The 26587-nt window shown below is 39.8% G+C and overlaps 5 protein-coding genes across 8 annotated transcripts in view; 2 read left to right on the forward strand and 3 right to left on the reverse strand.

Annotated features, from left to right (window-relative positions):
• Positions 1-26587, reverse strand: part of LOC149034057 (histone-lysine N-methyltransferase SETD2-like) — a 65581-nt gene that overhangs the window by 30122 nt on the left and 8872 nt on the right. The gene's annotated exons all lie outside the window — the stretch shown is intronic.
• The window catches only part of LOC149034058 (uncharacterized), a 34085-nt gene that overhangs the window by 5804 nt on the left and 1694 nt on the right, over positions 1-26587 (reverse strand). For 2 of the 3 annotated variants that reach the window (XM_089193387.1, XM_089193388.1), the window contains exons 3-7: positions 26299-26394; positions 25813-25848; positions 25468-25516; positions 25189-25213; positions 23870-24745 (exon numbers count right to left, since the gene is read on the reverse strand). In XM_089193387.1, the coding sequence (XP_089049513.1) occupies positions 24283-24745; positions 25189-25213; positions 25468-25516; positions 25813-25848; positions 26299-26322 (597 nt within the window). In that variant the 5' untranslated portion in view covers positions 26323-26394 and the 3' untranslated portion in view covers positions 23870-24282. Of the gene's footprint in view, positions 1-23869; positions 24746-25188; positions 25214-25467; positions 25517-25812; positions 25849-26298; positions 26395-26587 lie in introns of those variants that run through there. The other variant, XM_089193389.1, reaches the window with a different exon arrangement.
• Positions 4907-9079, forward strand: LOC149034059 (uncharacterized). Its single transcript, XM_089192953.1, has 2 exons — positions 4907-5013; positions 5643-9079. The coding sequence occupies exon 2, from the start codon at positions 5656-5658 to the stop codon at positions 8785-8787; it is 3132 nt and encodes a 1043-aa protein (XP_089049079.1). The 5' UTR covers positions 4907-5013; positions 5643-5655; the 3' UTR covers positions 8788-9079.
• On the forward strand, positions 14272-19173 carry LOC149034060 (uncharacterized). The gene is made up of 6 exons (XM_089193392.1): positions 14272-14418; positions 14873-14949; positions 15267-15362; positions 15867-15924; positions 16431-16517; positions 16648-19173. The coding sequence occupies exons 1-6, from the start codon at positions 14353-14355 to the stop codon at positions 16756-16758; spliced, it is 495 nt and encodes a 164-aa protein (XP_089049518.1). The 5' UTR covers positions 14272-14352; the 3' UTR covers positions 16759-19173.
• LOC149034061 (alpha-galactosidase MYORG-like) lies at positions 20204-23640 on the reverse strand. The gene is made up of 3 exons (XM_089193394.1): positions 21836-23640; positions 21237-21575; positions 20204-20626 (listed from the first exon to the last, which is right to left on the reverse strand). The coding sequence occupies exons 1-2, from the start codon at positions 22037-22039 to the stop codon at positions 21363-21365; spliced, it is 417 nt and encodes a 138-aa protein (XP_089049520.1). The 5' UTR covers positions 22040-23640; the 3' UTR covers positions 20204-20626; positions 21237-21362.

The raw sequence follows: 26587 nt of genomic DNA on the forward strand, positions 1-26587 counted from the left end.
TGCATCAGCAGGAGAAAGCAATGATGGCAACGACGGTAGTTCCTATCAATGCCCTGAACCTGGTTGCGATGAAGATTTTAAGACCCAGGCCGACCTTGACTTCCATATGAACTAGCTAGTTCATCATCCTGTGCCTGCGAGCATGACTTAAAGTCTTTATGACAAAGTGAAGAGGTAGTGAGTTCATCACTTTCAGTCATTGTCCTTAGAAGGTGAAAGTTCGACTGAACTGGTTGCAGTGGCCACAGAACCCTTGACAAGTACATCAAAGCTTCCCATGCGATGGGCTCTTCATAAGAGAGGTGCAAGTGAACGGCTTTCGCAAAACGTCAGGCAGTACTTGAAACAGAAATTTAATATCGGATGAGACACTGGCAGAAACCAAACCCAGAGAAGTAGCAAAGGATATGCGAACTGCTTGCACAATAGATGGAGAGAGAATGTTCGATAGAACAGAGTGGTTATCCAACATACAGATTCGGGGTTTCTTCTCGAGATTGTGCCTTAAACAGCGATCTAAAATACAACAAGAATCGGATGATACCACTGACGCAGACGACCACTTGATAGAAGCATCTGCGTCTGATGTAGACGAAGGGTGTTTGAGAGAGGCGAGGAACACAGTAATGGATGAGATAGATTGAAACATCCAATCATGTTTGATATCTATGATGTGTGCTCGTTGGCAAGAGAAGCAAGGTTGTCTAGTCCCAAAGTCAAGATGCTAAGAGACATATGCGAACATTTTGAGCTCGCATTCAAAATGCAAGATACAAATGTAGGAACCTCTTGCAAAAATGGAGGAAATGATTTCGGAGTGCAGTTGTCATGCAATATAGTTATGACGTCCACCCGTTATGCGAATGCGATATCTTTTTTACAAGAACTCTTCAAACTTATGAACAGAGACTGTTATGCAGACAGATGTGACGATCAGATATAATTTTTTCCCTTTCAGCGAGAAATCTGAGAAATCGCTGCTTTATTTAGACGTGAGAAGTATTCAGGACAATTACACGATAGAATTGCCTGACAGAGTCACTGGTCATGGTGTATTTCAGTGTGTGCTGTTATCGCCGGTTACACTAAATAGAATCCTGTAGTTTAATTTTGAAATGTTCATACAGGTTTGAATAGCGTAAGCCATCAGAACTCAAATATGAAATAACAGAAACCAAATTTTTAAAAAAGGGTTTGCGAGCGCTAATCAAATTATAATATTCGATACGTTGTTGTTGACGTCTTTCGTCACGAGATAATAAAATTTGTCAAATTTTGGCCTTTTAAAATGCTTAAAGTATTAATCGGTGTGGTTTTAAAGCTCTGTCCTACTATGTTTTCTACTTAAAATGGTTAAAATCTAAGATTTATTGAGCTACTCACATAAAACGGTCGGAGTTTGCTCAATGAACTAATTTGCATAATCGGCTGTCACGCTAACACTATCGCTAAAAGTTCGAAGTCACCTCGGCGAAGAAAATCAATAAGTGCAAGATGTTTTTATTTTTTTCTGCAGCCAAACATCTTATTAGCAGAAATCAAGAGGAGATTTTAATGGTCTGGTCTGGACTTGAGCAATATCAATCGAGAAAGAAAGAGTACTTTTAACCAATTTCAGAAAGCTGTCCAACGAGTGTTTTTAAATAAATTATGACGAGCCTCTGAATAAACGAATATCAAAATTGAAATGCATTTTTTACACCTTATATATCACACACTTTAAGAATACAAAATATTTTTTGTTGCCTGCGGTGTGATACGAGGACAGGGCTATTCAACTTTTGAAATTTTCGATGTCGCAAGAGGTCAAAAAAAGCCTTTTGCAGCTTTGACTTTTGAGAGCTCTAAAAATTTTATGTTGAGGTATTTCCAGAAACTAATGTGGTTTTACTTACTTGTTACCAAAAATAGTTTATTGGGCAAAGTTTGAGGGAAAACTTTTTTCCGATGCGAAATGCCCTGGACCGCTCTTACAGAGATCGCCTCTTAAAGAGCACAAATTTTAAGCAATTGAAAAACCACATTTATATGCTACAGAATGTTATGACTGTAACTCTTCATCTGTAGACAGCTGTTTTCAAGAAAGGTTGTTGGAAAAAGGACAAAATTACACAAACAAACTTGTTGGTCATCTGGGGTTTGGTGATCAATGAATTTTAATAAGTCAAATAAATAAATATATTCGTCAAACCCACCATGCCTCTTCCTTACAGGGATGCTTTCTCAGATTTGCTACTGTAAAATCCTGAGGTCTAGTGACAGTGACCTGGAAACTACCCGCAATACTTTTTGTGGTTATCTTGTACTCTTAAATGCTATTTTCCAACAACTTTGCCTGTTTATACAAACTTTTATTTAATCCATACATGGATATTTTAAGCAAGTCCATATACAAAGAATAAAAATCCACACATGCTACTCTATGCCAAGTTTTTCATTTGAACAAAAGCTCTTGTTTTCAGCAAGATTTAATTCTGCCAACCTTCTTTGAGAGGGATTCTACAAGAGACACATGGAACTGGTTAACAAATACCTGTAGGATTTTCAGAAGCATTATCCTCTGTTCCATAGTCTCTGCCCACACCATCAATCTGGACAGCCTCAATGCCTGGTTACTGTGTACCAACCCTCTGTGATCACCTGGAAGTTTCTCAACCTCATCTTCCAACTTAAAACAAAATTAGAGAATAATGTCTTTTGGTGAAAAAATTGATTGTAACAACAGCTTTGTGAAACAAAAAAAAGTGCCACAAAGTTCAGTTGCAAATTCATATCATAGACATCAACTTGCAATATGTACTTATAGTTGCCAAGCCTTTGATTTGGAATGAGGCTGAAGGTGACCTTGCTGTGATAGAGACCAGTATCTAGTTAGCATGATAACAAATTAATTTACATTTGAAAAGCAGCAAGGTTTGTATCATAACAAGGTCACCCTTAACCTGGTTCCTATTCAAAGGCTTGGCAACCAAGCACACAACTGTAAAATGGACTATTGGTTGAGATTATATCTCATGTCAATGTAAACCTTCAACTCTCATACATTGTAAATGACCAAGACAAAATTTCTCCTAACCATATCAATACAATATCAAGTAGACAAGTGATGAAAATAAAGAAAAATTTCAATTAGGTATTATTAGTTGATCAAATACAAAATACTCTAAACTAAAATAATAAGAATGGTATAACAGACAGTAAGAAGAATTACTACTGAGATATTGGGGGCCTGAAAGGATAAATGTATTATTTCCTACCCAGTTTTTAATAAATTTGTTTTATTTGAGTGTACACCATGTCACCGTCTTTTCATCCAGCGGATAGAAACAACAGAAAATATAAACATACTGTAATTTAATTGTTAGTGAGGAAAACTTCTTCAGTCTACTTTTCTCCGTATAATTCCTCTGGTACTGACAAGGAGAATTTGTTTAACAATCAAAGGTTGTTAAGTTGGTGATCAGTTGCCATATTCTCATTATCTTAAAGAATGACTCAGTATTATTATTGTGAGGATCGAGAAATTAAAAACTGGTCACTCCCGGGGTGAAAAACTATTGAATACCTATAAATTCCCTTGTCATGAAAACCTAGCAATCCCATCAGATTTCTGAAAGAATCGTCCAAACGCATCGATCTGAGGCTCGGCACCCTCACCTGCTTCCTCTAGCTCGCCCCAGGCTTGTCACCGCTCACTCGAAAAGGACCCGGAGGCTGAGAGAAGATCCTAACGAATTACTGCAAAACAATTAACATGAGACCAAACAAATTAATTTACTTCCTTGCTTCTTCTCCAGTTGTCCTTGGAGCGAGTTCATCCGTTTTCCTCACTTGGCGCATAAGCTTACAGGTTGTCCATTAATCCATATTTGACGGTGGAGATATTTCCATGTTCATGTTGGGTAGTTTCTCACAGTGTCCACGTCAAGTGAGTTGTCAGTGAAAAGGCGCTCGGTGCATACAATGGAATAACGCTCCACAAATAAAAGATTGTCCTGTGCTTGGTCTAATAGAAATCCTACGTAAATCGGCTGACGACGAGCGGACAAAATTAATAGGTATTTGATAATACTTAAAGGACCTTTTCCATTGGAGCTTATGTTTGTCCGTTCAGCAGGCCTGGGAAAGAGAGTGATTACGGAACCGACGGTCGAACAGAAATAGACAATCACATTTTACTGGCTGCCTGATGTGACTGACGTGTGACGTGTGTTGGAAAAAACTCAAAGGACGAAAAGAGATGGTTAAAATTATTTTCAAAGCAGGGCACTGAAGGCTACAGATTGTGGTAAGTACTGTCTATGAAAACAACTGATTCGCTTCCATTATTTTGCCTTGACATAGACTAAGGAAATCGTTTTGGCTTGGAGTATCAGGTTTAAAAACTGCCTCAAACCTCGTTCAGTTATGAATGATGTGATAAATGACTTGGCAGAGGAGAATTCTGATATCTGCGATAGAAATTGAAAGAAATTCATAAACGGCAAAGTCAGTTAATGGTTTTTAACCCCACCTAGACCTATCAAACATTGAGTAAATTCGACGAATTAACTGGTATTTTAACCGGCACTGGACATGATGATTACTTTCAAGCTACCTTCTCTGAAGATTAAACTCCGACATCCCCTGAGTTAGCCGAAGGGCTATCTACTAACGCTCCAGCCTCGCGCAGAATTCCAACCGTAATGTGAAAAATATGAATTCCGAATGTCCATCACAAAATCTTAAATGAAATTCATTTTGTTCCTTGCAATGAAGGAAAGATAAGGAGAGACGGATATTTGTTATCCTACTTTTGAAGCGCCATCTAATCTACGTAAATATATTTCGGTTTTGAACGTCTAACTTTTTTACCGATGATGGATGTGAGCATGCAAACATGAAACAATTCACTTTTGTTGCAGGTAACATCCGGTCTCAGTGTACATTGTTTTGCGAGAACCGTTGGCTTTTAACCCAAAATTACAAACAAGACTTGTTACAGTGCTGAATTGGAGCTTCTGTCTTGAAAAGGTAAGCTATTTGTACTCGAGTGATTAGCCGAATTATCAAAAGTTGAAAATTCTATTTCTCCTGATATTCTCGGGCCTTGTCATTTGTTGTGTTCTGTTAGCCATTTCAATTTTCCCAGTTTGTCTCTGATTTGCGTGATTCGCGTGACAGTGTAACGAACACCCCAGTAGAACAGACGGCAAAGGTGTGTTCCTCTTTGATGGGCAATGTAAAAAGTCCATCTACAAAACAAGAGGCTTGAGTCCAAACTCCGTAGAAAATATGTATTAAACTTGTTAAATGAACCACAACATTTCAATTGCTAAAATAAAAACTTCGAAACCTCATAGAATTCCAAACAGAGGCTTAGAAAAATTGCGCGAACGAAAGCTCAAAAGCAATTTACTAAACTCCGTGAAAACAAGTAATAAAAGTATGCGAAAAATGTCCACGTCAGTTTTCCAATGTCAAGGTTAGAGTTCTTTGACTTGATTTGCGAATTGTGAAATCACTTGCACCGCGTGTGAATACATAAATAATACAAGGCGGGGAGAGGAAGATAATAAATTGCAATTTGCAACCAAAGATATTTTCTACAAACAATCCGTGTGTAAGTTTTCACTAATTTCTCTTTTTTTTCAACTGAGAAGAAACAGGGTCAAGATGGACAGCATAGAGGAAGCTTTATCAGCTATCTTCATAGGTTTAGTGGTCGCCGAGTTCCTCTGCAAAACTGGTCGAGTGTTGCAAGCCATCGAGGTGTACAGGGAATGTTTGATTATATTACACAGTCAGGTGCTGGCTATCGATGGTTCATTGGCAAACACTATGTTCCGTGCTATCTACATGAAAATAATCCTTGCTTACGTTTATATAAAGGATTACACAAGTACAGAAAAATACCTTGGGAAACTCTTCCTATACCTAGACTGTAATGACACCTCTGAAAAAGGATGGCTACATTTATTCCTGGCAGCAATACTTCAGGTACAAAGTAAGTTCATGGAGGCCTGGAAATTTTACGAATCAGCAGTCAACATCATGAAAACGATAGGAAACACAAAAGGCCAGGCACAATGTTATAGCAGCCTCGGAACAACGTTGCAATCGCTTGGTCAATATGACAAGGCCCGAGAATATCAAGAGAAAGCACTCGCTATCAGAATAGAAATTGGTGACAGGGATGGAGAAGCAACAAGCTACGGAAACCTAGGAACTTTGTTCCACTCACTCAGTCAATATGACAAGGCCCGAGAATACCAGGAGAAAGCACTCGCTATCAGAATAGAAATTGGTGACAGGGATGGAGAAGCAACAAGCTACGGAAACCTAGGAACTTTGTTCCAATCACTCAGTCATTATGACAAAGCTCGAGAATATCAGGAGAAAGCACTCGCCATCAAAATCGAAATTGGCGACAGGGATGGAGAAGCAGCAAACTACGGAAACTTTGGAACTTTGTTCCGATCACTTGGTCATTATGACAAGGCCCGAGAATATCAGGAGAAAGCACTCGCTATCAGAATAGAAATTGGCGACAGGGAAGGAGTAGCAAAAAGCTATGGAAACCTAGGAACTTTGTTCCAATCACTTGGTCATTATGACAAGGCCCGAGAATATCAAGAGAAAGCACTTGCTATCAGAATAGAAATTGGCGACAGGGATAGAGAAGCAACAAGCCACGAAAACTTAGGAACTTTGTTCCAATCACTTGGTAATTTTGAAAAGGCCCGAGAATGTCAAGAGAAAGCACTCGCTATTAAAATAGAAATTGGCAACAGGGATGGAGAAGCAAAATGCTACGGAAACCTAGGAACTTTGTTCCTATGCCTTGGCCAGTATAGCGAAGCTGAAGAGTGTATGGAGAAAGCACTGCGTATCCAAAAGAAAATTGGTGATAAAAGAGGAGAGGCAACTAATTATGGAAGCCTCACATGTTTGTTTCTCTCGCTCGGCAAGTATGCAAAGGCTGACGATTATCTAAAGAAGGCAATAGCAGTTAGAGAGGGTATCGTAGATAGAAGCGGAGAAGCAACAGACTACGGACATCTTGGTAAAATTTCGTGTACGCGTGGTGAATATGACAAGGCTCAAGAATATTACGAGAAAGCCCTTACAATTCACATGGAAATCGGTGAGAGGGAAGGAGTAGTAGTCAACTATATCGATTTAGGATTGTGTTTTACATCGCTTGGTAAAAATGACATAGCCGAAGAGTACTTTAAGCAGGCTCTCCTATTAAGTAGGGATACTGGACAACACTTGCTCGAGTTTTACTCTCTTTGTCATCTATCGGTGTTGAAGGTGTCACAATGTCATCTTGAAGAGGCTTCTTCGTATCTTTTTCAAGGCATCCAAAAGTTCGACACTTTGAGAGGTTTTCTTAAAGAAAACGATCAGTTTCAAATATCTCTTTTAGAAACGCACGGCACCTTTCCCTACATGTTCTTCAGTTGGTTGCTTTCTTCCACTGGTAAGCCGCAAGACGCCCTTTATGTCGAAGAGCTGAGAAGGGCAAGAGGCCTGGCCAACCTGATGGCAGCTCGGTACTTTGTTCAAGAGCAGATCTCGAGCGATCCAAAATCTTGGTGTGGCATTGAAGGGATCATCACAAAAGAAGCAGACTGTGCATGCCTGTACATTTCGGTTGGTCAAAATGGTGTACGGTTTTGGATCATTAAAGCAACGGGAGCTATTCATTTTTCAGAAGAGGAAGTGAGCCTGGACAAAAACAAGGTGACCGGAATAGTCCCTGAGTTAGATGAGTATTTTAAACAAGCCTTCCGCACCCACGCCATTTTACCCGAACAGAATTGCGAAGATCGATCTTTAGATGACACCGAACTGATGTCACTTCACTACGACAACCGCTCAGTGCTGCGTGACTACGACACCGAAGATTTCAAAACAAGTCTTGACTTGTGTTACAAGATTATCATCGCTCCTGTGGCCAGTTTACTGAAGCAGCCCGAGATCATAATTGTCCCAGATTCCTGTGTGTACCAAGTGCCATTTGCTGCCTTGGCTGACGAAGGAGGCAAGTATTTATCAGAGACATGCAGGATTCGGCTAGTTCCCTCTCTCACGACTCTCAAGCTTGTTCAAGACAGTCCTCCAGATTATCACAGTGAGACCGGGGCACTGATAGTGGGTGACCCTGTGGTTGGAAAGGTGATTTACAAGGGAAGGCGCAGAAATATGACACCATTGCCATGTGCGAGAAAGGAAGCAGAGATGATTGGAGGACTTCTTGGCGTAACGCCTTTGATAGGAGATTCCGCAACAAAGCATTCTGTACTCCAAGCGATAAGTTCAGTGAGCCTGATACACATTGCTGCCCATGGTGATGCCGAAAGAGGGGAGATTGCTCTTTCTCCTGAGCACCCTACCCTACTCCCACCTTTCCCTCGAGAAGAAGATTATCTTTTGACGATGGAGGATATTTCAAAAACTCGATTGCGAGCTAAACTAGTGGTGCTTAGTTGTTGTCACAGTGCTCGTGGACAGATTAGAACCGAGGGAGTAATTGGACTTGCCCGAGCGTTCTTAGGATCCGGAGCTCGTTCAGTGTTGGCTGCACGATGGGCCCTGGTTGACACAGCCACAGAGCAGTTCATGACTTGTTTCTACAAACATTTGTTCCGCGGTGAAAGCGCCAGTGAGTCTCTCCACAAGGCCAGGAATTGGATGAGAAATAACGGCTTTGACAAAGTTTCTCAATGGGCGCCATTTATGATCATGGGCGACAACGTGACATTTGATTTTGGAAATTGGCCGGTGCCTAGCGCACCTTAAGAGCCATGACTTCGATAAAACCTCTGTAGCAGAATGAACCAGATTTAGTAAAGCTCAGAAATATTTAAGTGGCGATCTCTGTAAGAGCGATCCTGGGGCATTTCGCATCGGAAAAAAGTTTTCCCTCAAACTTTGCCCAATAAACTATCTTTGGTAACAAGTAAATAAAACCACATTAGTTTCTGGAAATACGTTAAAATAAAATTTTTTAGAGCTCTCAAAAGTCAAAGGAGCAAAAAGCCCTTTTTTGACCTCTTGCGACATCGAAAATTTCAAAAGTTGAATAGCCCGGTCCTCGTATCACACCGCATGCAGCAAAAAATATTTTGTATTATTAAATTGTGTGATATATAAGGTGTATAAAATACATTTCAATTTTGATATTCGTTTATTCAGAGGCTCGTCATAGTTTATTTAAAAACACTCGTTGGTCAGCTTTCTGAAATTGGTTAAAAGTACTCTTTCTTTCTTGGTTGATATTGCTCAAGTCCAGACCAGACCGTTAAAAATCCGCTTGATTTCTGCTAATAAGATGTTTGGCTGCAGAAAAATATAAAAACATCTTGCACTTATTGATTTTCTTCGCCGAGGTGACTTCGAACTTTTAGCGATATTGCTAGCGTGACAGCCGATTATGCAAATTAGTTCATTGAGCAAACTCCGACCGTTTTATATGAGTAGCTCGATAAATCTTAGATTTTAACCATCTCAAGTAGAAAATATAGTAGACAGAGCTTTAAGACCACACCGATTAATACTTTAAGCATTTTAAAAGGCCAAAATTTTGACAAAAGTTATTATCTCGTGACGAAAGACGTCAACAACAACGTATCGAATATCATAATTTGATTAACGCTCGCAAACTCTTTTTTAAAAATTTGGCTTCTGTTATTTCATATTTGAGTTCTGACAGCTTACGCTATTCAAACCTGTATGAACATTTAAAAACCAAACTACAGGATTCTATTTAGTGTAACCGGCGATAACAGCACACACTGAAATACACCGTGACCAGTGACTCTGTCACGTAATTCCATCGTGTAACTGTCCTGAATACTTCTCACATCTAAATAAAGCAGCGATTGCTCGGATTTCTAGCTGAAAGGGAAAAAATGATATTTGATCGTCAGACCTGTCTGCATAACAGTCTCTGTTCATAAGTTTAAAGAGTTCTTGTGAAAAAGGATATCGCATTCGCATAACGGGTGGACGTCATAACTAGATTGCATAACAACTGCACTCCGAAATCATTTCCTCCATTTTTGCAAGAGGTGCTGCATTTGCATCTTGCATTTAAAATGCGAGCTCAAAATGTTTGGACATGTCTCTTAGCATCTTGACTTTGAGACTAGGCAACCTTGCTTCTCTTGCCAACGAGCTCACATCATAGATATCAAACATGATTGGATGTTTCAATCCTATCTCACCATTACTGTGTTCCTCGCCTCTCTCAAACACCCTTCGTCTACATCAGACGCGGATGCTTCTATCACGTGGTCGTTTGCGTCGGTGGCATCATCTGATTCTTGTTGTAAGGTACAATCTCGAGAAGAAACTTTGAATCTGTATATTGAATAACCACTCTGTTCTATCGAACATTCTCTCTCCATCTATTGAACAAGCAGTTCGCATATCCTTTGCTACTTTCTCTGGGTTTGGTTTCTGCCAGTGTCCCATCCGATATTAAATTTCTGTGTCAAGTACTGCCTGACGTTTTGCGAAAGCCATTCACTTGCACCTCTCTTATGAAGAGCCCATCCCATGGGAAGCTTTGATGTACTTGTCAAGGGTTCTGTGGCCACTGCAACCAGTTCAGTCGAACTTTCACCATCTAATGACAATGACTGAAAGTGATGAACCCACTACCTCTTCACTTTGTCATAAAGACTTTAAGTCATGCTCGCAGGCACAGGACGTACATGATGAACTAGCTAGTCTATATGGAAGTCAAGGTCGGCCTGGGTCTTAAAATCTTCATCGCAACCAGGTTCAGGGCATTGATAGGAACTACCGTCGTTGAATTTTACCGAATAAACTTTCCAGGCCCAACATTAAACGCTCTCCAAACGCGCAGGCCCTCTTGTGTAAGTTGCTGAAAGTGGCAATCTTGCTATCCGAGCTCTCGTAGAGATGATAGCAACCTGCTTCATCCGATCTTAGAAAGGCCTTTATTATTCCTGAATTTTGCAACTTTATGGTGACAAAGAGATTTTCTAGGACTGACAGCACTGAAAACCAGTCTTGTTTACAGCTGTTCAGAAGGTGTACGTATCAGGTTACTTCCAGGCTTTCCTCCTGTCTTACAACAACGTTACTCACATGCCAATTGATTTCCCTCTTGGGAAACCATTCTGCTGGCTTTTCCCGGAACTTCATCGCTATGAACTTCATTGTCCAGTCAACTATTATAAATGCTTCATCTCCCTTCAAAGTATCGACAATTTTCCGCTCGTACTGATCCTGGTTTCTGCTCTCAAGATATGCCCTCTCCATTCAAAGATCTTAGCGGCAGCATTTTTTGCTTCATACAGATAGTCTTCCGCTTGAAACCTACCCAATTGCATTGTGTACTCAGAAATAGCGCCTTTTACTTCTTCAAGAACACTCTAAAGCTTCTCACAATCCTCACACTTCACGTCGTGACTGTGACTGCATACTTTCTGAACGTCAGTGTCACCAGCATGGCTCAGTGCAAAGACCCTACAGTGATCGGCACATTTGCTACCGTCCTCTTCGCAGCGATTACGGTATGTAGTCTTCAAATAAAACTTGCTCTCCTGAAGCCTCTTCCGAACTTCTTTGCACTGGTCCTTTTCTGCTCCCACGCTTTCCAATTCGTCTATAATTTAGAGAAAATCCTTGAAACCATCCGCTCCCTCAGCTGCAGTATTGTCTGAACCTCTATAGAACGCTATACATCTTAGAAATGGCCTTTGACATTTGCAAATTGAATTTAACTGAGTCTTCTACATCGAACAGGCCAGCCCTTGCAAAGATAAGTTCTCCTTCTGTGAAACTCCCTTTTGACAAATGGATTAAGCAGAGATGACTCTTTATTGAGTCAGTACTCTGAGGCAAGTTAAACGAAGTTTCTGAGGAACGCGACTGAAAACAGGACTTCTTGTGGCGAATACCGCTTCAAGAATTTAGTGTTATTAATCCCAAGCAAACCAGTACCGGAAGAGACATATGAATTACAGCTAATAAAATCACGCGCTTTACAAAATAGATATAGCTAATTGTTGGAAAAATGAGGTGGCACGTAACGTAATAATTTATTTCCTCAAAAATCGCGGGGTCCTTTTCCCCAAGAACTCCCTAGAGTTCTAAATAGAAACTTTCATAAAGACAGGTGTGCCGACAAAATTTCTCTTATTCCTGCCTACCAGAATTCTGATCCAAAAGGCGATGTTATCGTTGCTTTATTACGAAGGGAGAAGCAATTCAGGATAATTAGACAACTGAATTATGTGACAGTGGTCACGGTGCATTTCAGTGTGTGCTGTTATCGCCGGTTACACTAAATAGAATCCTGTAGTTTGGTTTTTAAATGTTCATACAGGTTTGAATAGTGTAAGCCGTCAGAACTCAGATATGAAAAAACAGAAGCCAAATTTTAAAAAAGGAGTTTGCGAGCGTTAATCAAATGATAATATTCGATACGTTGTTGTTGACGTCTTTCGTCACGAGATAATAACATTTGACAAAATTTTGGCCTTTTAAAATGTTTAAGATATTAATCGGTGTGGTCTTAAAGCTCTGTCTACTATATTTTCTATTATATTTTCTACTCAAAATGGTTAAAATCTAAGATTTATTGAGCTACTTAATATATAAAACGGTCGGAGTTTGCTCAATGAACTAATTTGCATAATCTGCTGTCACGCTAGCAATATCGCTAAAAGTTCGAAGTCACCTCGGCGAAGAAAATCAATAAGTGCAAGATGTTTTTATATTTTTCTGCAGCCAAACATCTTATTAGCAGAAATCAAGCGGATTTTTTAACGGTCTGGTCTGGACTTGAGCAATATCAACCAAGAAAGATAGAGTACTTTTAACCAATTTCAGAAAGCTGACCAACGAGTGTTTTTAAATAAACTATGACGAGCCTCTGAATAAACGAATATCAAAATTGAAATGTATTTTATACACCTTATACATCACACACTTTAATAATACAAAATATTTTTTGCTGCATGCGGTGTGGTACGAGGACCGGGCTATTCAACTTATGAAATTTTCGATGTCGCAAGAAGTCAAAAAAGGGCTTTTTGCAGCTTTGACTTTTGAGAGCTCTAAAAATTTTATTTTAACGTATTTCCAGAAACTAATGTGGTTTTATTTACTTGTTACCAAAGATAGTTTATTGGGCAAAGTTTGAGGGAAAACTTTTTTCCGATGCGAAATGCCCTGGACCGCTCTTACAGAGATCACCTCTTAACTAATAAGAGTGACTAGCATCTAGTTTCTCCTTACAATATCACCCCCGAATCACACTTTAAGGTCATGAGAATAAAGGAAATGATCACCCACAAAAGAAGCTTTTGATCGGTGAACAAATTCTCCTGGTCAGCACCTTAGGAAATGCATAGAGAAAGTACGAGGAATGCGCACACTGATGTTAGCTTTTAAAGGGTTAACAGCTGTAAATAAATTACCTCATTTCTGCTTGGCTTAGTTGGTTCGTAGTTACAGGAAGCACTTCTAAAGAGATCTCATTTTAGTTTTGTGGCATGGGGTGATTATTGATGGTAAAAGGACTAAAAGGAGTCCAATTCGGTCTGTAATTATACGAGTGATTATCAAAATCGGACGACCGCGAAGCGGGAGTCAGATTTGTTAATCACGAGTATTATTTCAAACGGAATCGGACAACTCGAATTCCTGTTACCAGGAAATAAAAATACGACAAAATTTGAGAAAGAAACTAGACATCGCTTGTATTTAACTGTCGATCACTATTTCTCTGGTCTGTCAAAGCTCTTAGAAAACCAGTCACAAAATCAAATGAGGCAAATTCAATCAAATGTGAAAATTTGCTTTTACTAATGATTGGAGAACCCAGCAGATCAAAGAAACATTAAATGCTAGATGACAGTGACATTGACAAGGTCATTAGATCGAAAATACAAAGATCTCTCTCTATCAACCAGCTGAAGCAAATTATTTTGGTTTACCCGCAATAGCGTTGTACTTAAATAAGACACGATACTTTGTCTCTTGCCTTAATTGTAAATGTTATAGTGGTCACCTTGGCACTTGCATCTCACCCCACATCTCAAGTTCTATAGTGCATCTATGCTACTTGCCACAGCACCAAGTTTGACGATGATCTTTAAACATACGTGCTTTAGTCAGAGTTTCACTCAGTTTGACTACTTTTTATTTCAAAAATGCACTAATCGTACATTATTTTGTTTTCCTTTCAAGGTAGGGTGTTGAAGTGGTGTTAGCATAACTTACCTGAGGCATGGAACAAATTTTGCTCCACCTGTGCTAAACTAAAAGTAATTCAGGGTGCTTTGTTTTCAGATCAATGCTCTTAAACGCCAACATCGTGACTCTATGGTTGACCTGCTGAAAAGGCAGCTGAATGAACAGTTGGAGCTCGCCGAGAAGCAACTTCTTCCTGTAAGGATGAATTCAAGCTCATTCACTTTATTGACCCTTCACATCCTAATATTTGTGTGCATATTCTCCTTAGTGTCCTCTTTAGATTTGCTAAGGTGCTGTAAAGAGATTTTGTTTAACACTCAAGAGCTTTTCTATTTGGTGATCATTTTTCCTTTTCTCGTGACCTTAATGTGTGATTCAGAGGTGATATTGTAAAGAGAAATTAGATACTAGAAATTCTTAGCGAGTCAAAGGGTTACGGATCGTTCGTAAATAACTCATTCGTACATTTTCTGTTTGTCTCTTGCACATCAAATCACCATGCATTAGAAAATATAATTTATCATGTTCCACTCGTCCTAGTTCTGTGTATTTTAGCATCTTAAAGTGTTTTTACCCATTTTTTGTTCTCTATATTTTTGTCTTCTGTCACTTTCGAAATGTTTCTTTTTTCGTGCCTTTTTTCACGTAGAAACAAGAGGAACTGGAGAAGCTGATGCGACTTTCACAGGAGGAGAAGATGAAATCACTGGCTGATTTACACGCTAAGTAAGAGAGGAACCATCCTCTGATTCTCAAGGATTCCAAACTTAAAAATGGTAGAAAAACCCCAAATTTAATGATATAGAATGGTGTGTTTAAAAACGTATTTTACCGAGGGCACATTATAGGATTTTGTTCCAAAACTCAAACCTCAGGACTGCGACTGCCTTCCACTTGATACTTGTGGTGAAAGGATGAACCAGGATGGCTATGGTTATTAGATGGTTCTGCCTCGTCTAGCAATTTTGTTGCAAGACAGTTACGCTATGATCTTAGTGTGTGCCTGTCTTTGTGATTATTGCTGAATTATTCATTGTTTTCAGGCAAATGAATGAATTAAGAAAGAGCCAGGACAATCAGAACAGAGAGGAACTTAAAGTGTTGGCGCGACAACATTCTAACAAAGATGAACTGCAAAGGTTTGCCATGTTTGTCTTGTTAATGTATCCTTGATAACAACCTTATGGCAACAGAAACGACAAAGGAGTATTCTCGCTGTCATGCCTTCCCGCAGGTTTTCTATGCTTGTCGGTGTTTTTTTTTTTCATTTTTTTTTTTACTACAGTCTGTCTTTCCCCCCTTGTCTCCCCGTTCTTTCCTTTCTCCTCACTTCTTTTTTTCCTTTATTCGTTTTTTTTTTCTCCGTCTTTTTCTACAGCAGTTAAATAGTCACGAATGGAGAATGGAACTCGCTTACGAGCTAGTGTCATGCGAGCTCTCGAGTCACATCTTGTTCGGTGTATCTGTTGTTTGGCTTCTGCGTCTTTCATTTTTTTTGTAGTCCTTTACCAAAACTGCGCCGTTCAGGGATCAGAAAGTCATCTTGTTTTTACTTTCGGTTTAGATGTAACTGAGCGATTTGAAAGTTTGAGCCAATCTCTACTTTCTTCCCACGAGTCTCATGGCTCACTTTTGCTTTCTAGGAGGAAACGGGAGGAAAACAAGAAACACATTGAACAGTCCGTCAAAGAGCGACAAAAGGTTTGTGTTTCGTTGGGTTTGATTTGTCTCTCAAAAGGATAAATCATCTGAGGTCCAGTTCAGATAAAATGTACGTTTTCTCTAGACAAATATCACTTGGTACCAAGAGAAAATAATCTCTTTTACGCATGTTGCCTTTCGCTATGAAAGATGAAAGACATCCATCCCCTTTCAACGAGTATAAGTCGCCTGTGAGTAAAACTGAACGAACAGCGAGGAAATTTTTTCTTTGTGATTAAAATGGCTTCGGTAATAAAAATTACATCAGGAAACCACCGCCCCCAATCTAAAAATAACTTCAGTGAAATTGACATATTCGGCCAACGCCCTAGTTTTCTCTCCCTGTCCCACCTTTGTTTTCTTTTCGGCACAGATTACTTGCGTAGGGATTCGTTGGTTGATTGATAGAAGATCAGACTAAGTGACCAATTGATTGATGGATAGATGATTGACAGCTTGGCTGACTGATTGATATTTAAACCTTTTTTCATATTTGTTGATTTTAGATGACAGAGTTCCACAAGAAAGAAAGCGAAGAGTTGGAGAAAGAACACGATAAACTATACGAAACTCTTGATGAGGATAGAAAAAAGGTACGTTGGATTTTCCTTCGTCAACGTAGTGTCCTCTGTACAACTCAAAGCGTTCAGTGATACCGTCATATTTTGAAAAATTTACACGATTACAAGTTTTGACAGATTCTGATCGTGCTTTCTTTCTTAGAGTTCACAAGACCTTCGGACTCTGCACGAAACGAAAGTGAGACAACTGAGCGTCTGTGACCTGGAAATCACATATGCTTCCCTTTATGGTGACAAGGTAACCAAGCTGTAATTTTGGACGCCAGGTTACCAAGGTTTTTTGGTGGCAAGATTATCAAGCCGTGCAACGGGGAAAAAAGGCCTCGCCCGTGGTGGTCAAATCATGCAATTAGTTAATCCTACAGCAGGGATAATTTTTATCAGTGGAAGATCCAGGGCAGGATTGGCCCAGATAGATTAACTGAGGGAGGGGTACTTCTACTTTCTGTTAGAAATGTTGGGGTGAATTGTTGTGTCTTGTCTAAGAAGTTAAAAATTACATTTGAGCCAACAAAGGCCCGCGTAGATGTTTATACACTAAGGAGTAAGTAATTTAATTAAGGTTATCAATTTATTGTTACTCAGTGTTTAATTAGATATTGTTGGGATTTGGTATTATTCCGATGGACCCATAATTTATTTAAATGGGATAATATTTATTGTTAGGTGCCCTTCTGGGTAATGAAGTAAGGTAATGAATTTAAAATGGTGATGTGTAAGGGCGTTTACTTGCGCTTCGTAGCCTACGAAATCTTCTGGTGTCTTTGGTGGTAGAACAGCTGGGTTTTTTTTCCAGAAAAGGTGCCGAACATCTCAGCTTTTTCCTCACCATGATACACTTATGTATAAAAGCTTGTGATGTTATGCAGTCCTAGTTTTTTTTTCTAGCCACAGGGTGACGCAGAGTGTGTGTGGGTTTTTTTTTTTTTTTTTTTAAACTCTATGATTTTACGCAAGCATGTTTTTTTCTCGCCATCTTTGGACTGTTTCCTTTTCCCAAAGTCGTATCGCCAATTTATAACCAATTTATCACCGATTTATCATTTTATCAGGTTTGGCTCCTAATTTCACGCATGCGTGACCGATCATTTTTCTACCTTCATGTCACACATCCAAAAATATTGTTTTTGCCATAATGCCATGCCCAATTGCTGTTTCTTCTCATTTAGTTCATCGCGCGGCGTTCAACAACTTTTTCCTTCGTGTTTTCCTCCTTTATTTGAAGAGGATATCTCAAATGAAGCTACATAAAGCTGTACGAACAGTGCATATTTATTGACTTGATCGTTTTAGGGGGTTGGGGGGCGCTATTTATTGTTGGACAATGAACGTTATTGATATTGTCGTATTTTGTTAAATATGCAGAATTTAAGGACATTTTCAACGTATTTATAATGCGGTATTTCCGCACTCGAAATGATTTCACTGTGGAAAGCTCTTGAAAAGAATGAATTCGTTTGCCATATATTTGAATTTGGCACAATTTACAGTTTCTCGTCACAGGATGCCCAAGCTAATTCATAAAGCTTTGGTACCCTGTATCTGCAATTAATAAGTGTGTTTATTAGCTTTCACGGTATAAGTACAGATTGTAAATAGCAAAAAACGGTGAAATGACGTTTGCAATTGCCTCTGTTCCAGTTGGGTTCAGAAGTGCCATAGGATATTTTATAATCGGGTGCAGTTATGATTTACATTTAGCTAAATTTGTTCACAGCATTGAAATTGTTATTGTTAAGCTTTGGAGTTAAATGTTAGTGGCGCACAGGATTATGGGAAAGTTCTGGATATGGGGAGGGAGGGGAGGGTGGCTGTCATTTTTACTGGGTGGGTGTTGTTTCTACTCCCGTAAGTTAGCTAAAAGTGAGTAGTAATCAATAACCAGGTATGATTCTCGCCGGCAGCATAACAAGTGAAACAAACGAAGTCAAGAAGAGACTTATCTTTTTCCCCGTTTCGTTTAGGTAATAACGTCATTTCATAAGGCGTACGTTTCAGCTTCGCAGGTTAATTTTGTACCCAGTTTTCTCTCTCTTCTTTCCTCGAGGGAGGAAGAGAGAGGACACTGGAAACGAAGTTGCTCGCTCTTGTTCAGCCGTTTATCTTAATCAGGCACAAGCATGATATTGTATTTGATACAAGAGTGTGTATTTTCCACTTTTAGTTAATTCTGTGGTCACGTAAAAGTCCCTTTTCCAATAAATGTTATGCTCGCATCGCAAAAGGCTCGTCCTCTGACGCTTAAGGATTCGTTGTGAGCTCTAGAAGGTTCTCCGTGTTTTGTCACGACCAGGGGTGTTACGTGACAACAAATTTTTGTGACACAGTTTGCCATTCCATTTATTAAGTGATTAATAGCTATTGATGCCGGATATTTGCGGACTTCGATATCGTCAGCAAATCTTAGTGTTTTCCAGTTGTCGTTGGCGTCTCAAGGACGAGTGTCTCCACGTATTGCCGCTAGAATCTGGTGTTTTTGTCGCAGTTTACCGTATTAAAGATATAATTTTAAAGCATTATGGGTGGAGAAATTAAACAATTATTTACAGCACCCTGAGGCCCATTGTTTTATTTTCAATGGAAGTGCAGCTGCACTGTTTATTTCATTCAATCCATGGGTCTATTTCAATTTTGTATGAAGTTCGAATAAAATTATCTATTCATCTCAGTTTGACTGATGCCTTGTCTAGCACTCTGCTCGCTGAATTCTCCACATTTGCGTCTTTTTGTTTTCATCAACCCTTTGACTTTTTATCTCTCTCTCTAGCTGCTACACATTTCCAATTAGTTATGGGAATTTGGTGTTAGATCAAAATAACTTTACCTGATACGTTTGAGTATTCTTGTTTCCTGTTTGGAGGATAATAAATAGCTATTATAGGAAGAGGTTACGTTTTGATGTCACTTATGGGAGGTTAAAGGTTAATCAGTCACGGAGGAAAAACAGTTTCCGCTTCGTATTCTAATTTTTTTGCTATTAAAAAAAAGTTATTAATGAATAGATATAACTTTAGGCCCCGTCCACACGTATCCGGATAAATTTGAAAACGGATAAATATTTATACGGTTACGGGTTCCGTCCACACGTAAACGGCGTTTTCACACACCGAAAACGGATCAATTTGAAAACGCTCTCCAGAGTGGATAAATTTGAAAACGCTGGCTAAGCGTCTCCGTGTGGACGCCTTATCCGGATAAATTTGAAAACGATTTGAAAACGATGACGTAACAATTAAAACCTAGTCCAACGCGTACACTCGGCCGATCGACCATTAATGAAAACATGGCGAATAAACAAGCTCTAGTTTCGGTACTAATTTGAATTAGACATCTTACCAAACTCCTTTTTGACCACGAGGAGCAAACGAACCCTGTTGATAAGTTTGAGAAGCCCAAGAGCACAGCCAAGTAGATTCAGGCTCAGGATACGCGAGACTGCGGGCACATGTTTTCCTCTAAAGAGCATGCTCAGTAGGCGACGTCATCGTTTTCAAATCGTTTTTGCGTTTACGTGTGAACACCAAAAACGATTCACAAACGGCAACGTGTGGACGCGGATAAATTTGAAAACGGATAAATATTTATCCGTTTTCAAATTTATCCGGATACGTGTGGACGGGGCCTTATTTTGATAGTAGCTGCCGTTGTATCTATCTGATGAATAAATCACAAGACTCATTTCATTATCACACAAATTTTATTTTGAATAGCCACTGACGAAATACAATTTACTTTCATTGAACACGCTCAGTCTGCGAACTAACATATCTTCTGTTCAGTTCGAGCGAGGACAGAGCGATAGCCGGGAAAATGTCAGTCCGTTCTCCAAACATTTCAGAATACTACGTCTTCTGTGATGTCGTTCATCGTGTCGAAGATCTTTATGTACGTTGTATTCAATGAATTATTATAGTAAAAGGATCCTGGTGTGTCTGTGGAGTCCTCCAAGGCTTTCGCAGCCTCTTCGTCCGTGTTTCCGGTTTTCTTTGGCAAGGTTTTCCCAGCAGCCTTGACGGAAGTCGGACAAATCGTTCCCGGCATTCCAAGGTAGTAGTACGTCTCACGTGGTTTGAACTTATCGTGCAGACGCTTGATACGAATCCGCTGACCTCCTGCAATTCCTGGTGTTCGAAAAAGAAAGAGTTAAATGATGATTGAAAAAGAAAAAGATAAAAAGTTCTGTCGACGCTTCCTTTCACCGTTTAAAACCTTGTTCATTTGGTTTCCCCAGTGTAACACAGCTGTCCGAACGTCGTGCATGCACGAGAGGATCAATTTTAGACAGCCGCTCGCCACTTTCCCGCGTAAAATTATAAAAAAAAAACACAAGAAACAACACTGTCTCACAAGATAGGCGAAAGAAAATTGAAACTTTCAGAGGAATTTGTTAAAGGAATCGAAAGTAGGGGAAGGGAGAACTCGAAACTTTTCGAACATAAAGCTTATTCAAGTACGGGTATCCTGTTGATTTGCTATTCTGTGTTGAGCTTTGGCAATACAAAGTTATACTATTTTATAACATCGTGAATTACTGGCTTGTGTAGTTGTTCATAACTCGTGCGAGACAACTTGATTCTGACTGCCTGAATGCGTGCCTCCGACATTACAACGTTCGCACAGTATGCACTCGCTTGACCACTGAATACTTTGGTGCAGGCAACATAATACTATAAGAGAGTTGTTGTTTAGGCAATACGAGTCAATCATATGACGTTTTACATGCGGCCTTACCTTGATGACTGATTTCAGTCAGTCTATACTCGCCAGCGGTCTCTGCCTTGTTACTCACACCGTCATCGTCCAGATACAACTTGTAGCTGCTGTCTCGGCCAGGATAGATACTAAACGTGATGGGATTCACCTTGCCGTGACGGTACAGCTCAACCTCACGCTTGGGTATAATGGCGCCTTCTCGGATGTAAATGGCACAGTTATCTCTAGCAGGGTCGTCCCAAGGGGCGTAGAAATCGAACTCCACCTCACCATGACAGGATCCTCCAGTGGATACTTGTCATCTGTAAAACGGTACCACTGACCCCCAGCGGGGAGGTAGACAGCACGGCTCGTTTGACTTTTTGATACAATAAATCGAGAACGGCTTTTCCTCTCAGTGGTGTACAGTTGCTATGTACTAAGATGCGTTGTCTTAAAAAAGTACTTGAAGGGTTATCTTAAAGTGCAGAGCATTTTCGGAAAGTACTGGCCATTTTTTTAAAGGGAATTTTACCATTTTTGCAACAAGGTTATGGCAAGGGTTTCTGTGTGAGGCCTGAGTACCAGATAAGATCTACAGCATGGAACATAAAAATGGCCTTTTAAAAAATAAACAAACCTGGATTGACAATGGGTGCCACCATTATGTCTTTACCCAAGAAGAACTGATCATCCAATCGGTTGGCCGTGTAACCGTTATATCCCCTCCCATGCGGGTCATCTGCGCGTGCATCGTTATAGAATTCTCCCGGTTTGTACTCATCCATGAACAGGGGCCGGCAGATGGGTTTACCTGTCTGCTGTGTTCTCATACATCGCATCGTAGATGTACTGAATAAGTTTGTACCTCAACTCAATGTACTTTCGACAGATTTTTGGAACTGGTTCTTCATAGCGGTATGGCTATTGGTACGGCTTGTAAGGTAATTCATCAACTGAGCTGATAACATGAATTGGCCACTGTGAAGAGTTTCAAAGCTGACGTTACGAGCGTTAGCCCTTCGTTAGAGAGAATTACGAATGCTTGCAACTTCTCCATGAAAAACAACGTCACGGAAAATAAAGGTTCACTTGAGTTCCCTTTCAAAGGCATTGGTGAAACACTCGGGTACTTGAAAAACTAGAGTTAAAATCACGTGGTACATCACAAAGATGTGTGGCACCATATCAGCTATCAATTGAATGGTTTAAGTCACAAGTCAGAGTAAAATTTTAAAGGACCTTAAGTCAAGCATGATAAAGAGAGCCTCATGAAAACATTGCTAAGTAGCTTTCATTTGAAAGGTCACTCTTGGAATGTTAGCCTGCAGAGCAGGCGTAATTTTGGCAAGCGAGTGCTCAGTGCTCTTCGAGTCTTACAGCAGAAGGCTGGGACGAGAGGGGTGAATAGGGAAACGGATCGGCGGATTTGGAGATTATCTTTCTACGCATTTTGGATTCAGAGCGAAATGCTAACGGTTTGCGGTTTTAATATTTTGCGACCTAATTTTGGATTGTGCTTGTGATAAAAAGTTCGGAACTTGGATCTCTGCCATCGTTAGAAATGTTTCATTTTGTTCTTGTGTATGTGCGCCAACGCAGTTTTTTTTTGTCACGGACAAGACTCGTCGAATGTCACGCTATAAGGAAACAGTAATGGCGCTGTATGGTCAGGAAGCTGTAGCATGAAGCCAGTGTACTGCCGACACCTACCCTCCAAAAGAAAATCAGGAAGTGGCCCCTTCCCAATTTTCTTTTGGAGGGTAGAGGGCGACTGTACATAGGATAGTGACATGTTACCAGCGGAACATTTTGTCTTCGCGCTTTTATCAGCTTGGATTGTATAACAATTACATTATTGGGTCGTGCGTGGAACTATTTTAAGCTTTTTTACTTTTCAAACAAACCAGCGAACAGCACTCTGCGAACGGTTATTGTAAGACTTCTTTTACTCTCCGAAGCGTTTCGTCTAACTGTCGTAAACTTCTTCAGAGAGTTTTGCTGGTGAACATTAAAGGCCCGTATTTATCAGCCATAGTTGGCAGTTATTACGTGAAGAAAGTTTTAAGCTGAAGGTGAGAAAAAGATTTGGGAGCCACGGTTTTTAATCTTTTTGTCACCTTGCCTTAAAACTTTTCTACAACTTCTCTAGTTCCTGTTCGTAAATCCGGCCAGGCCTTTATAGTGTTTGACCCACGCAATGGCCGCTAACCGTGGCTTATAAATACCGGCGTGTAGTGTTTAAACGTAAAAATCCTTGAAGAAGTCCACGACAACGAGACGAAACACGTTGGAGAATAAAACAAGGTTTACAACGACTGTACTACAACTCTTTGACAGCAGAATAAACAGTCCTACATGAAAGGGCTTCTCCGTAGCTTTCATTTGAATGGTCAAAAAGCAAGGTGACAGACAAACACAGTGACAGACAAACACAGTGACAGACAAACACAGTGACAGACAAACACAGTGACAGACAAACACAGTGACAGACAAACACAGTGACAGACAAACACAGTGACAAACAAACACAGTGACAGACAAACACAGTGACAGACAAACACAGTGACAGACAAACACAGTGACAGACAAACACAGCGAGTGACAGCAGAACTTTAAAAAGTAAAAGTAGAGTTGTGTGAAATAATTTACAAACAAGACGAGGAGTCGGATTCGTTCCTATCTCTAGTTATCTTCAATGTTAGCTCTTTCCTTCAAGGAAAAACGCACAGCACCGACATCAAAAACAAACGCAATACATTCGCAAGAGCACATAGATAGCAACCGGCGGAAAACTGTCCGAACAAACGAATGAAGTATTTTACATGGATGCATTTGAGAAGATAAATTATTTCACATCCTAATAAATGACATAACAGAAACGACAGAACTTTGTACTTACAATTATTCTCCGAGATTTGAAATGTTAATAACGCCTAAATACAAGCTAAGACTATTGGGGATTTTGCGACTGACCTCTCCACTGGATTGCCGTACCTTACTGAGGTCTTAAGTTTGTTTGAGGATTCACGTTAAAGTTCCCAGCGTTTTTATCTACCAATCCTTGAGGATTTCTTCCCTGTTGCTAGAATAAGTTCTGCAATTGATTCCATTTTTTCTTTTTCTTTTTGCTGCAGCCGGGTTTATGTTGGAAAGAGCCCATCCCATGCTCCACACCGACGCTTATGCGCTGTTGACAACCGAATGTCTGCATCATGGTCTGTGATTTCGAAGCTTGTTTCTGAGTAACTTCAACAGAATCCGACACGCGTGAACTTGAATGAGTTCCTTCTCCTTTATCAGGAGTTGAATCCGCTTGGGTATCCACGTCTTCTCCGAATTCCAAAGCACTGAAGTCACCAGTTTTTGACGGAGGGGTAGCACTCGAAGAGTCTTGCGGCATCTCAGTGTCTTCACTACAGGTAGAGAATCCCTGAGAAACGGGCGGAGTTCTGGATTCAGATGGATAGAGGGGTTTGGGGGAGTCCTGTAAACTCTTCACGATGGCATCTAATTTTCCTGGAGAACCGATGTTCTCAATAGGAGTCCTACAGAAATACAATCATAGATCAGATCAGAGATTCAAAGACCATTAATAGAGTAACTTTTAATTGAGTTTCCAAAGTAATCTGGGTTTGTACTGGTTTTACTCTACTCTGCTCTATGATTGGTCCGAAAAAACTCGCGTCACTCTCTCGACCAATCAGATGCAAAACTAAAATCAATCACGACTTGGTCGCCCGCATTTTCCTGCCTTTTGGGCGGTTTGCTTGTTTTTACTCCGAGTTCTCATTGGCTCTTCAGGGTATTTTCCATTCTTCTTTCCATAATAAGTACTTTGGTTTTGTTTTAAGGCACTCAATCGAAAAACGCTCTATCAATGGTAACCCTTAATTTCCAAGCCCAGACGGTATAAAAATTCATCTTCTGAACGTAGAAATTCTTCAAACCTGTTCTTTTTTTCAATCACTTATTCAATTTGTTGTCTCACCTTGCATGATCACCGTCACCACTTCCTGAAAAACAACATCAAATTAATCACTTTTTAACAATAAGTTTTTCCAAATTGTGATGATCCTCATGGGAAGTTAAGTTCTTTCTTTCTTCCGCCCCCGTGAAACAACAAATAAAATCTGAAAAAAACTTTGTCACACACGTTTTACACAAAATTCACCCTCTGATGAAAATGCGTAACTATATCAGGGTTCCATGGTCAAAAAACTGATCAATCAAGCAATAAACACGATCATGTAAAATAGAATTTACCTACCTGTTGGGCTAGCTGCGACTAACAACTCGGCAACACGGTCTTGCTTGGCCTGAACAAAGAGAATCAGACGATCATGCAATTGAATGTCAAACAAACAACAACAACATTTAAGACCATCTACCAAATTGCAAAAGTTAAAAGCAGCAAAATGGAATGCGATACCAACACTCTGGCTAACTAAGAATAGACTCTCTTTTTTTTCAACAAGAGAGTTTCACCCTCTCCTTATGCATCAACGATCGGCTTTAAAAAAAAAGCTAAAACGAAGACAAAATACAAAATAAATAAATAAAAACGGAGAGGAAAAATGCCCACTGTTTCGAGTGTCACTTTAATAATACTTACTGGAGTTGCAGTTTTCTTCGGTATTCGGTAAACTTCCTACAAACAAAAAGAAGGCAAAAGATGCCCCAGTTTTAGCGCGTTAGACTCTGGCTCAAGGGGTCTGAAGTAAAGCTCTAGTTTGTCGAGTCGAGTTCGCACGAGTTACAAACAACCACACCAGCTAGTAACTCACGGTGTTTTAAAAACGTATAACCTTTCTGGTAAAACTAAAAACAGAATAGAAAACTCAAAACAGAATAGAAAATTCAAAACAGAATAGAAAATTCAAAACAGAATAGAAAATCAACAGGATACCTGTACTTGAATAAGCTTTGTGTTTGAAAATTCTCTCGGTTTCCTTTTCCCTCTCTTCGTTTCCTTGTACAAATTTCTATGAACGTTCCAATTTTTTCTCGCTTATTTTGCGAGATTTATTATTGTTTTCGTGTTTTCCATTGACTTTTGCGCAGGAAATTGGCGTACAGCCGACAATAATTGATCTCTTACGCATGCCCAACGTTTGACCGCCATGTTGTTGTTTTCCAAGCCGAGACACCTTTTTTACTCCCACAATGCCTCTCTCCCCCCAGGGGTACTGGCAAGCTAGTGGGAAAGATTTGAAATAATGCGAATAGATAAGTTGTGATAGATCAGTGAACGTACCCCTAGTTGCTTGACGCACAAGAACGCAGGCATAACCACAAGCAGATGTGGTCTCTTAGCCTGTAGGACTGTAACACCCCACAACAAAAAATGTATACATCGGCAAAACAGTTCACATTGTATAAAACTATAT

The sequence above is a fragment of the Pocillopora damicornis genome, chromosome 14, assembly GCF_964200805.1.
Source record: "Pocillopora damicornis chromosome 14, jaPocDami1.2, whole genome shotgun sequence".
Taxonomy (NCBI): Eukaryota; Metazoa; Cnidaria; class Anthozoa; order Scleractinia; family Pocilloporidae; genus Pocillopora; species Pocillopora damicornis.

Excerpts from the sequence above, each read along its gene's own strand:
- LOC149034061 (XM_089193394.1), bottom strand. The coding sequence starts at position 22,039 with ATGCGATGTATGAGAACACAGCAGACAGGTAAACCCATCTGCCGGCCC. Across the intron at positions 21,576-21,835 it reads CACCCATTGTCAATCCAGGT|CAAACGAGCCGTGCTGTCTA; the intron begins TTGTTTATTTTT and ends GTATCAAAAAGT.
- LOC149034059 (XM_089192953.1), top strand. The coding sequence starts at position 5,656 with ATGGACAGCATAGAGGAAGCTTTATCAGCTATCTTCATAGGTTTAGTG.
- LOC149034060 (XM_089193392.1), top strand. The coding sequence starts at position 14,353 with ATGGTTGACCTGCTGAAAAGGCAGCTGAATGAACAGTTGGAGCTCGCC. Across the intron at positions 14,950-15,266 it reads CTGGCTGATTTACACGCTAA|GCAAATGAATGAATTAAGAA; the intron begins GTAAGAGAGGAA and ends CATTGTTTTCAG. Across the intron at positions 15,363-15,866 it reads AACAAAGATGAACTGCAAAG|GAGGAAACGGGAGGAAAACA; the intron begins GTTTGCCATGTT and ends TTTGCTTTCTAG.